Source organism: Leptonychotes weddellii, unplaced genomic scaffold (genome assembly GCF_054177405.1).
Source record: "Leptonychotes weddellii isolate Sample4059 unplaced genomic scaffold, ASM5417740v2 HiC_scaffold_3631, whole genome shotgun sequence".
NCBI classification, from domain to species: domain Eukaryota; kingdom Metazoa; phylum Chordata; class Mammalia; order Carnivora; family Phocidae; genus Leptonychotes; species Leptonychotes weddellii.
In genome coordinates, this window is record NW_027964894.1 from 1 (window position 1) to 12,387 (window position 12,387).

The 12,387-nt window shown below is 40.8% G+C and overlaps 1 protein-coding gene across 1 annotated transcript; it reads right to left on the reverse strand.

Moving 5' to 3' along the window:
- Positions 1–4,332: 4,332 nt before the first annotated feature.
- LOC102726973 (sodium-dependent phosphate transport protein 1-like) lies at positions 4,333–12,261 on the reverse strand (the record flags this gene model as incomplete). Its single annotated transcript, XM_081810750.1, has 6 exons — positions 4,333–4,855; positions 4,946–5,078; positions 6,022–6,183; positions 6,290–6,408; positions 11,738–11,824; positions 12,174–12,261. Coding segments are annotated over 6 exons (741 nt in total), but the record flags the coding sequence as incomplete, so codon positions are not given.
- Positions 12,262–12,387: the final 126 nt, after the last annotated feature.

A 12,387-nucleotide genomic window follows, 5' to 3' on the forward strand; every position in this document is an offset into this window, starting at 1 on the left:
TTATTGATCCCATGGCCCTATCCCTTGTCATGCCTAGTAACTTTTATTAAATGCTGGACATTTTTAATAAGAGCTATAGGGACTCCAAGAATATGTTATGCTTTGTAAGAGAAAATTCACCCTTTTCTCTAATAGATAGACTTGGAAGGGAGGGAGTGGATCACTTTAATTAGCAAATGAACTGAGATGAGGCTAGGTTTCAATTTTGATAAGACCCAAACCTGTAGTACCTCCCCTCCCCTCGGTACCCCCCGCAGTTCCTTAGGTGCTGCCCTCCATGTTGTTAAATGGAGAGCTCGGTATATCCAGCCAGGTCCCACCAGGCCTTGGTAGATCTCGTCTCCTTAGTATAGAATGTATGGCAAATTCTGCCATGCTTCTCATGGTTTTGGCTTAGATTTTTTTTTTTTTTTTTTTTTTTTGCCACTTGCCCCACTGAACTTCAGAACTCAACAAATATCTCAAAGAAAGAAACTGACTTTATGTTTAAGTTCCCTTAATTTTCAATGTTGTCACTCCAGCCCTGTGCAACCCAAACGCTTGACTAATTTCTCTATACATAGCAGCCGACTTGTCCCAGGGCCAAACCTGGATTAGCAGCCTTTTGCCTAATGACCCCAAGGAAAAAGTGGAGGGAATTGTCAGCTCACCTCAGAGGTGCTATCCTCTTGTATCTCTGGTCTTATAGGCCTCGGCTGCTGTCTAATGCCTTTGAGTGAACACTTTAGGTATTTTATTTTATTTTTTAAATTTTTAAAGTAATCTCTATATCCAACATGGGGCTCAAACCTTGATCTCGAACAATCCTAAGATCAAGAGTCACATACTCCACTGACTAAGACAGCCAGGCACCCCTACTTTTGGCATTTTATTTCAAATTTACCCCAGCTGGACTGTCAGTCATCCACAGCTGCCCAATCCTGTGTGGAAGTTGAACAGGTTTCTCAAATTTTGCTTTACGGTTGTAAAATGTTAGGTACAGAGAAATTTAGAAAATTATATGTTCTAGTGAATTAAAGTAATGCTTAAAAAATTCTTTATCTCTAGTAATGCATCTGCCTTAAAGTCTACATTGGCTGATGTGTTTTCCTTTATTCTGCTTATAATCTGTTACATTTTGTTATTGCTTTTATTTCCATCCAGATTAACTCAAAATTTGGAAGATATAGTCCTTTTATATTTGTGTTTTTCTGATACATTTGACTTAAAATGATCCTCATTCTGTTTTTTTCCACCTATTTTATGCTCCTTTTTAAACTTCATTCCTGATTTCTTTTTCATTGGTTTTTTAAAGTACCATCTCCTTTATACTTTTACTATCATTCAATAGTTACCCTAGAGATTAAAACATATATTCTTGACTCATTTTCATCTAACATAAATTAATATTTTTATAAATTCCCATTAATGAAAGCACCTGAGAACACATTTTCATTTATATCCTCTCATCTTTTGTGCTTTTTATTGTCAGACATTTTAATTTACATATATTTTGTACCCTATGAGGTATTGTTTTCCTTTTGTGAATTCAGTAATTATTAGATTTACTCTACTTTTTTCCTCTCCATCTCTCTTTATTGTTCCTATATTTCTATGCTTCATCTGTGATTATTTTGCCTCTGTCCAAAGATTTCCCACTTAAGAAGTTTTCATTGGAGGTCTTTGCTGATGAATTCTCACAATTTGCCTGAAAATATTTTTATATTACCTTAATTCTTGAAGGAACTTTTTGCTGGATATAGACCTCTAATTAACAGTGATTTTACTTTTTTCATTTTAGAGATTGGCTTCTAGCTTTCATTTTTTTTTTCTCTTGAGAAGGCAGCTCCCAGTCTTATTATTCTTTGAAAGCAATGTGCTTTTGCATATGGCTGTGTTTAAGAGATCTTTCTCCCTCCCTGACTTTCTAGTTTTAGCAATTTTACTACAACAATTCTAGGAGTGGTTTTCTTTATATTTATCCTAGTATATATTCAGTAACTATGACATCTTTAGTGACTATGTTCTCCTCCCAGATTCAGAAGTCTTTAGCATGCTGTGGCTGTGAGAAAGGATTTGATCTATTTTTACCAAAAGAGGTGTTTCATTCTGTAGTCAGAGAAATAAACAGAATCCTCAGTGTCAAGAACCCTGAATGCCTTGACAATTCCTTTGAAAACCGTTACACATCGATAGGATGGAGCAGTTCTTCTGCTCTGAGAGTAGGTGACAACGTTTTATCGTTTGGTCCTCAAATGGTAGGTACATGATACAGGGAGTGAAAACAAAGGTTGTTCTAATGCAGGATACTTTTCTGGACCACAGTGATCTCTAAATTGGCTTATCCTTCAGCAGCAACAGCTCATACTAAAAGGCATTTTGGAAATTTAAATAGCCATTAAAGTAGACTTTTAATTTTATTGATTTCATATTTTGGCATGCTATGATTTAGTAGAGCCCAAATAAGATTCTGATGTCTGAACTCTACTTCAGGCCCACATGGAGGGAAATTCAAAGGTGCACAATCCATGCAATCAGTCAAAAATAATGAAAAGCAATTAAAGTCTTTTTTGGGGCCTCCATTTAAGAATGTCAAGGCAATGACAGGTTCTTCTTAATGCATTACAGAACATCTTTAGAGTTCTCTGTGCTTTTCTACTCTTGCTGCCCACCAAAGTGATGGCAGCCACTCCATTCTTAGGTCTCTGTCTCACTCAGTCTTATTTCCCAAACAATATTCTCACAAAATCACATGTGTGTTTCTTTTTCCTTCCAGACCTTTTTTCCTGCCACCTTTGTTCTGCTCCAACCTATGTAACCCCTGACTGACTCTTTAGTTCTAACAAAGACCAAATTTCCCTAAGAGGACAATTTAGAAATTTATTCTCTAAGGGAACTCTCTATAATAGCAAGGGAGGTATATGATTAGGAACATTTTTGCTTAAGTAAGTTTGGTCTCCATTCCATTAATAAACAATAGTTGAAGCAATACAAATTAATATCATTGAGCTATAACACACATATGCCCTAAAGATTGAGGATGAACCACCTTAAGGGATAAGAATTTTTTCCAGTTTGTATATTAGTATATTTATTCTCTCTGATTCTACAAAGTTACCTGGCTGACATGGAATTTGGGTCCATTGGAATGATGTGACTCAGACAAGTCCTATAAACTCAAGCCATTGCTGGTTGAGATTATTTCATAGCCTACTGACAAGATGCTAGCAAATAGCCCTATTGAGGGAGTGACTACAGCTAGTCAGCTGTGGAAGCAGACATACGTAGGTGCGAGCCCTCAGTGCTTATTACTGTGTGATTTACATGAATTCTTTTCCCTGGTCTTTTGCTTCCTCACCCATACTATGTGGGTAATATCTCATTCACACTGGGGCATGCCAGGCACATAAAAAATACTCAACAAATCCTAGCTATTTATAATTTCCTTTCTCTATTTCTGTATACATTATTTTTTTTAAACATTGATTTATTTATTTTAGAGAGAAAGCATGAGCAGGAGGGGCAGACAGAGTGGGAGAGAGAATCTCAAGCAGACTCTGCACTGATCACGGAGCCCCACATGGGGCTCCATCCCAGGACCCTGAGATCATGACCTGAGCTGAAACCAAGAGTCAGATGCTTAACCAACTGCGTCACCCAGGCGTTCCTATTTCTGTATACATTCTTGATTTCAAAGTGCATATGGCTCAGTTGACATTGTGCTTTCTGTATCAAATAATCCTTACATGTTTTATATATAATTTATATATATATATAATCAGAACACCTGTGGGCATTTTTAAGGAGGGTCTTGGAACTGAATAAAACAAGTGGATACATGTCCTCATTACTCTGGCACTCACCTTGTGTAGATATAATGGACAAGATTCTTTATAAGAATCGAGACAAGTGGATTATTCTTTGTTGATTTCGCCTCTCTACCCCACGGCCACTGCTTTGCTAAACTTCAGAGAATTCTGTTCCTACTGGATCCATGTTCTCCAGGGACTGCTAGCCCTATAAAGCATGATGTAAACAGTGCACCCTGGAGTTGTGCAAATGGCCGGGCTGCTTCCATCAGTCACACTTAGTGTATCTTTAAAAAAGGCATCATAGTAAAAGCAAAAGATCTTGCCAGACAGATCTGGATTAAAATCCTAAGTAAGATCCCAAACCAGTGGTGAGATCTTGGCTGACAAGTATCTGACCCTCGGTTTTCTTAGTTATAAAATAAGTACTATTAACTGGTGGGTTTTCATGAGGATTCATAATATATAAACATGTATTCAATAATAATAACAACGGGGAGGAGGTAACCTGTATACAATGTTTGCTATGGGCCAGGCACTATTCTGTATATTTGACCTAAATTAACTTATTTCATCCTCTAATAATCCTATGAGGTAAGCATTCTCTTACCACTCCCATGAAACAGGCCCAGAGAAGGTAAGTAATTTGTTTGAAGAGAGTGGTCATGCTGTTATTAAAACCGAGCCTTCTGACTTTAGAATCTGTGCTCTGAATCACTGGGCTGTACTTCATAAATATATGGGTTGCAAACATTAATATATCATTAGGTACATAATGATTACTTACATTATATGAATGAACTATATTGATGCTGCTTCTGGAAGAATTTTGGCCTGATGGCCACGAACTCCAAAATAGTTGGAATCTTAAAACACCCTGGGGAGCTTGGATACGGGAAAGAGATTTTTAAAATCCTACCTGGGAGCAATATCCAAGCCATTTATGAGTACTCCAGTCATACAAAAGGTTCCTGTTGAACTGGCAAGTATCAGGAAGATGGTAGTGCTAGAGAAGCTGAAACTCAGGTAGAGCAGGCACACGCTGAAGAAGGCAGGCAGGAGAAGTCCTGGGGAGTGATTCAGACAACACAGTTAGGGGCATCCCAAAGACGGGGCAAAGGGCCTCAAGGTGCTTGAACATCCTGGCTGTTCCTTACCCAGTGTGTTGAAGAGGTTCCGGATGGTAATTAAGCGGAGAATATTCCTGGACTGGAAGAAGTCTGTCAGGTGACCTGCTAGGATACCAAAGCTCCAGGCAAACAAATAGGGGAGGGATGATAGCAGCCCATTCTGGGAAGTAAATGTTAGTGTAAGGGTGAGTATGATAGGTGGAGTCATCCTGACGCTAAAATTCAGTATCTAAAATTTGTATTGCCATACAACCATCAACATGCAAACTCAGAATTCCCACTTGGGGCCACACCACCCAAAAGGAAGAGGAAAGTAGTTTTGGGGTCAGGAAGAGTTGTCAGAGTCCGTCGAGTTTTCTCTTCTTAGTGTCACGGGACCTGAAAGTACTGGAGAATCGAGATCCGAAGACTATAGTCAGGAATGGGGAATGCGGGCCCTGGGCAAGATGGTAGGGCTAGTAATGACAGCAACTACAGACATTCGTATGGTGCTGATTCTGAACCACTGCCCTTAATCCTTTCAACACGTCCAGGGTCTCACAGAGGATAACACTGAATCAGAGAGTGCTTGGCCCCAAGGCTGGGTTACTGGAGGTTGATTGATGAATGGCACTTTGGGCATTCCATTTCTATAGGAGTCTTTTCTGGTTAGTATGGCTTTGAACATAAGGTTCAGGGAACAGTCATTCTCCAAGTCAGACAAGAAATGAGAGTGCCCATCCTTTCAAAGCAAGACCTAGGACTCATTGCCTTATCCCAAGAGATAGGTTGGATGTGAGCTGGGCAGGGTGGCAGGGAAGGATCCCAGTCTCTGTAGGCAATGATGGTGTTGAGCCTTAAATAATACTAATTGGGGTGGTCATGCAGTGAATGGGAGGTAGGGAACCTGTGGGAACATGAGTGTGTTCTATTGTGGGAGTGCCAGATATGTCCCTACACCCTTGATCTGGGAAATGTTAACATAAGAATTGGAAACAGTCTCCAGGTACAGAATGTCAGCTAAATGGTGTAGGGGCCAGCAAGAGCTAGGGTTAGAGACATAAGAAGAAAAGAAATGAGAAGAGTCCTTCATAAAGCTAAAAGGAGAACACAAGTCAACTTACCTCTTTTACATTCACACGAAGCTTGGAGTTGATAAACGTTGGAGTGTACAAAACCATGATTTTATTCGTCCAGTGAAAAGCAAAAGAACCGAAAGCAATGGCCCAGACGGGAAGAGACTTAATCATAGCTTTGACTGGCAGAGACTGTGTCCTTGAGCTGACCTGGGGAAAAAAACCCATTAACTGTTAGCACATTAGGACAAGCAGGAACATGGTTTCATTCGGCACAGAATCTGGAAGATACCACAGTGGAGCATCTGTGTTCTACCTGCTGGTTGAGGGAGGACAAGATGTATTCCTTCTCACTGATGCTTATACATGGGTGGTCCTTTGGGTCGTCATAGAACAGAACAAACCAGAGGAGACTTAGGGCACAGCCACAAGCACCTATCAAAGCAGGATAGGTTAGATTCGAAATTGCGTCTGTTGGTAGTAAGTCTCTTTCCCAAATTGGCATTTGTCATTATCGGTCAGAGAACCTGGACCTCCTCTTCCTTCTTTAAAACTTGGCAACAAGGCTTACGGTTTTGATAGTCCTCTCTGTATCCACAGCTGCCTGTGCCTACAGAATGAATTTTGCAGAGAGGGCGGTAAGCCCTCTGGCCTCTCCTGATCGAGGCTCTGTATCCCTCCACTCATCATAGTGGGACTCCCTGCTCTTAGGCCCTCATCTCTACAGTTTCCCAACGTGTTCCACCATGAGAATATGGTACAGCTGAACCCTCACAGGGCTTGACGATCACCTAGCTTTGAGAGCTAGGTCTTGGCCATGCTCCTAAGATTCAGCCCAGGCCTGAGGGATTACACAAGTCCTCTGTGAGGAATCATCTGTTAGGACAGGGAGTATGTAGTACTCATCAGTCAGTCTTCCAGAAAGGCATTCATTCATTTGACAAATATTGATTAAATGCACATTATGTACCATTCACTATTCTACGTACTGGGGACGCAGCAATTAATAAAACACAAAAATTTCTGTCTTCACAGAGTTTATTTTCTAGTGGATGAGAAAAAGATGATGAAAAGTTAAAAAGTAAAGGGTGTTAAATGTCAGTGACAAGAGCTCTGGAGAGAAGTTACAGGGGTCGGGGGGAGTATCATGCTCAGTGAAGGCTGGGACATGGATATGGGGCAAGGACACTCCAGGCAGAGGGAGCAGAGAGTGCTGAAGGCCTAGGTCCTGAGGCCAGTGTAACTGGAGAGGAAGCAAGGGGAGGACGGGAAAGGTTGAGGATGAGAGCTGATGGGATTAGACCATGTGGAAACCTGGAGCCACTGTAAGATCTTAGGCTTGTACAATACTCTTTAAACAACATTAAAAGGATATTTCAACTATATACTATTTCCATGTCATTCTGTGACCTGAGAACCCAATCCCAAGGTGAAATGTAAGTGGAGAGAGGTGAATATCTAATAAATACATGTGCAATATGTACATTTCAATATAGTATTTTAGTCAACTCAGAAACTCATATGGGCCTATTAGCTCTTTTTCAAAATGAGAATACTGATGTTCAGAAAGGTCCACATCCTTGCCCAGGGACACACAGTTAATAAGTGGTAATTGACACTTAGCATGAATTATATTTTTGGGAGTACAGTCCTCAAGGAGAAGCCTGGAGCAGAGCTTTGAAGAAAGACAAGAGTTAATGGCAAGTGGAAGAGGATGAGTCTGCAAAAGACTAAGACAGAATGGCCAGGAGAACAAAGACCAATGCAGAGAGTTAGGCAAGGGCACCATTGGTGATGGACGTGATTGAGAACTCAGGTCAAATGTAGACTGAAGAACTTCCACTTGATTTATGGGCATGGAGGTTTGGCCAGCTCTAACATTTGTGAGGCCTGGGGCAAGACTATACGTGGAAATTCACATGAATGTTTAAGTTATGGATTTATTAAGAAACTCAAATAAGGTATGTCTTCTCATCCTATGTTGACAAAAATGTAACTTCAAAATGATCTGGAGAGAGACTTCTGGTTTCTGATCCAGCACGTAAGGAACTTGATAGTCATCCCTCCCATTCTCATTACAAGAAAAATGTTGAACAAAATAAAAATCAACTCTTCTTTGATCTATCAGAATATTGAGGTCATAGGGCAAATTACTGTACCCAAAATTGGAGAGACAGATAGGGGATACAGAGAATTACAACTTCCTGGAACAGAAGCCCAGAAGCAGAAAACTACATGGGAACCAGTATCAGGGTAAGAAAACCTGGCAATTGATTAATCGCAGTAGGCTGTGTGGACAAGTTTGAGAGGTAAAAAAATCTGGGGTGGGGGGAATCCTGGAGGGACTCTCATACTTTTGTGAGTTTTCCCTTCAGGAGACCTAACCAGGTTCTCACAGTGAAGATAAGACAAAAATTCCTACATCCTTTCAGCAGGGGAAAGGAAAAGTAGCAGTTTTGAATTATGTCTAGAGCATCCTGTTCTTAACAAAGCCTGCTGTCAAGGGAAACTTCTACCAGAGTCTAACCTGCTTAAGTGAAAGGAAATACCCAACTGCAACCCCCTCTGGCCTTCCTGTCTTACATAATGGGAGGAACACTGGGAAGGACTTCTGAAGGTGAACCCCAGAGGCACAGACTCACTGAAAGACTGAGACTAATCATATGACTACAGAACACTATCTTACACCTTACCACCACATCAGTAGTTTTCCTGTCTATAAATAGGAATACAAATGGAAAAACTACACGTGTCAAACCTTATTTAAGAAGACTATAAAAACACAAAAGCAGGGGAAATTGCAGCCTCTGAAACTTAGAGCTGTAGCAAACAGTAAGCAATTCTAACCCCTAGCCAAGCCAGATAAATATAAAACCTCACATTGAAAGACTATTTCCATTCCTCTTATCTAGTACATTTTGTTGAGCTTTCAACAACAAAAAATCACAAGGCATACTAAAAGACAAAAAATATAGTTTGAAGACAGCAAGCACTGGAACTGATTCAGAAATGGCAGAGATGTTGGAATTATCAAATCAAGAATTTAAAACAACTGTGATTATATTGCTAAGAGCTCTTATGGAAAAAGTGGACAACATACAAGAATATATGATTCATGTAAGTAGGCAGAAACTCTAATAAGAAAATCAACAGGAAATGCTAGATCAAAAACACTAACCTAGAAATGAAGAATGCCTTTAATGGGCTCATCAATAGACTAGGCATGGCCAAGGAAGGAATCATCGAGCTTGAAGAAATGTCTGTAGAAATTTCCAAAACCGAATTGCAAAGAAAAAGAATAAAAATGACAGGTATCCAAGAATTGTGGGACTATTACAAAAGGTGTAATATATACATTTGGCACTATCAGAAGGAGAAGAACGAGAATGGAACAGGAGAAATATTTGAAGGAATAATTAGTCTTCCAAAATTAATGATAGACGCCAAACCACAGAGACAGGAAGCTCAAGAGAACATACAAAAAAATATATACCGAGGCATATTATATTCAAACTATAGAAAATCTAAGACAAAGAAAGTTTTTTAAAGACACCCGAGGAAGAATGAGGTTTAAACTTAGAATTCTTTGATTCCACTGGTCACAAATCCCTGGTCACTGTGGTCTGAGGCTTGACCTCCTGTTCCTACTCAGATCCCTTTCCATACTACAAGAAGTTTTAATTGGTTATGTGTAGAAATTCTTGCCTTCCCCATCATACTCCATTTACATCTCCTGCAAGCAGTTTTGCTTGCCCTTCGTTGGCCAAGTCTAAATTCAGTGGATGTGCCGGAGAGTTCTTCCGTGTCTGAAAAGCCCTGGTGGTTTTTAAGCAAACAATTCTGGGAGTGATGACTAGGAGTGATGGCCGTGGGCTCTGAAGAGTATATAATCTTGACCCCACAGACTCTACGAAAAGGGCCTAGTTGGAGGAGGGCCAAGAATGGGCTCAGTGCGGAATCAGGGCAGCTCTGATGGAAGCTGTAAATGATCTTGTCAAGAGGTGTCTCAATGATGGGACACCTGGGTGGCTCAGTCAGTTGAACGTCTGCCTTCGGCTCAGGTCATGATCCTGGGGTCCTGGGATCGAGTCCTGCATCAGACTCCTTGGTCAGTGGGGAGCCGGCTTCTCCCTCTGCTTGCCGCTCCCCCCTACTAGTGCTCTCTCTCACACACAAATAAATAAATAAAATCTTTAAAAAAAAAAAAAAAGAAGTGTCTCGATGGCAGAATGGGTCAGACGCGAGTCAGATAGAAGTTGAGGAGAAGTCTGGGAGGTTGGGGCAGTGGGTACAGACAGGTTGAGCAATGATTTCCACTGTTCAAAGGGAGGTGACATGAGAGAGAAGGCAGGGGAAAGGGAGCCATTTTAGAGAATTGAGGAGACTAGAGAGGTTTTGAGAAGTTTGAAATAGTCTTTGTGGAGGGAAACGGCCGTTTTAAGCACCAATGTGAGTTTGTGATCTGATTTGCTCTTTTGGGAGCTTTTCTCCAGCAATTAGAAGCTGCTCAAAGGCAGATGTTATTTTGTTCTTTAAAGCAGTGTGGATTTAGATTTATTTAACTTCATTGAGAAGAACCTTCAAATGGAACAAAACCTCTTGGTTTTAGTCTTGCCTCTGCCATAAACTGGAGCCGGCCATTTGGCCTCTGTGGGCATGACACGATGCCTCATGGTAAAGACTTGTGGAGGCAGATGCCTGAATCCCTACCCTGCTACCCTCTAAGCCTTCCCCCCATTCCAGGTGCCTCCAAATGAGGCAATTCGTGGGAAAGCTGCTGACCCAGGACAACGCATTGTGCCTCTCTCTGAGCTTCACGGAGCCACCCATGAGAACTGCAAATGACCTATGTTGCCATACCCATGTATATGACATCAGAATAGGAATACACCACGAGTGTAGGAGGTCATCCAACCTTTGATCAGCACTGGTGGGCAGCATTAACTATTGAGCTTGTCTTTAATGGAGCGCAAACCTCACCTCCCTATAGTTTCTGCTGATTAGTTTTAATTTTGTAATACAGAGCAGGTGTGAATTTCTCTTTTATGCATGCTCGCTCAAGTTTTCTTTTCCCCAGGCTAGACAGTCCCAGTATTTTTTGGCCCCTTTCCTGGTACAGGGCTTGGGTACTGTTACTATACTGATCATTACTTACTACTGACGACTAATTTAGTGATGAAGAGCAATGGCATTTGGAGGATGGAAGGCATGTGTTCATATTATGGCTTTGCCATTTGCTCACAGTGTGCACTGGATGTCTTCCACTTGTCCCTCTAGACCCACTCTTCACCCTTCGGTGTCCTGCGTTGGTCACAGATGGCTGGCTTGAATGAACATCAACAGGCCCCTGGGTAGACTGCTTTCTAGATTGATTTGGCAAGCAGCCCAAGAAAAAGGTAAAGAAGAGAGAGTTGAGTGGGATTGGGGTGTCTTCCCCTATGTATCTCCTTCCTAGCATTGCTTCAGTCTGTATGCTCCTTTTTATGAACAATAGTGGGTCATCCCTTTCCCCAAGGGTTTCATATAAGGGGTATGGATCTCTAGTACCTACATTATAGAATTGCAGAGGTAATGTACAATAACACATGTATAGTTCTGCTTGTAATGTGAAATTAATGAATGTTGACTTCTCGTTTTCCTTCAATGAAATTCATGATTTTAAATATCATTAGCATTATATAAATTACTACCTTATAGTCAGTTTTTATTTTTAATTTTTTTTCAATTCTGAATAACAACTGGGATGTTATAGACAGAGACTCACCAAAAATGTAGAAGACCATGGGCCAGCCCAGGGATTGGCAGATGAATCCAGTCGCAAGCAGAACAATGAAGGACCCCAGCAGAATTCCTAATCAGGGGGCACAAAGAAACCCCTAAGGAGCACAAGCATCTGAGAATAGAGATAATGTAGCCTCACGGTAGAAATAAACAATTTCCAGTGAAATACATTTGTAAGGATAACACTGAGCAGAAGAAGAGAATAAAATATTCGCTTTTCTCTTTTTTTCCTGTTGTTTGAGGTAAAGGAACCTTTTCTTCATTCTAGAAAGTTTCCACATCTTTAAAGCGAGGATGCTGGAGCAGATGGTTTCCAAAGCCCTGGACACTTCAAAACACACAACTTTCACAGGTCTAGGAAGAACGTGCTAGAATAAGATGATAGCGGGATTCAAACATTCTAGGCCCTACGTCATTACCTGATAGACTCAGGGAGGTGAGTCGGCCTCGTTCCAAGGGAGGAGCCCACTTGACCCACGTGACGTGCTGAGCTATGAATACCGATCCCTGAAATCAGAAGGATTGGGACATCTGATCTCTGATACTTTCTGTGAATTTAAACCCTGTTCAGTTTTTGCATTATCTTTTTTTTTTTTTTAAAGATTTTATTTATTTATTTGACAGAGAGAGACA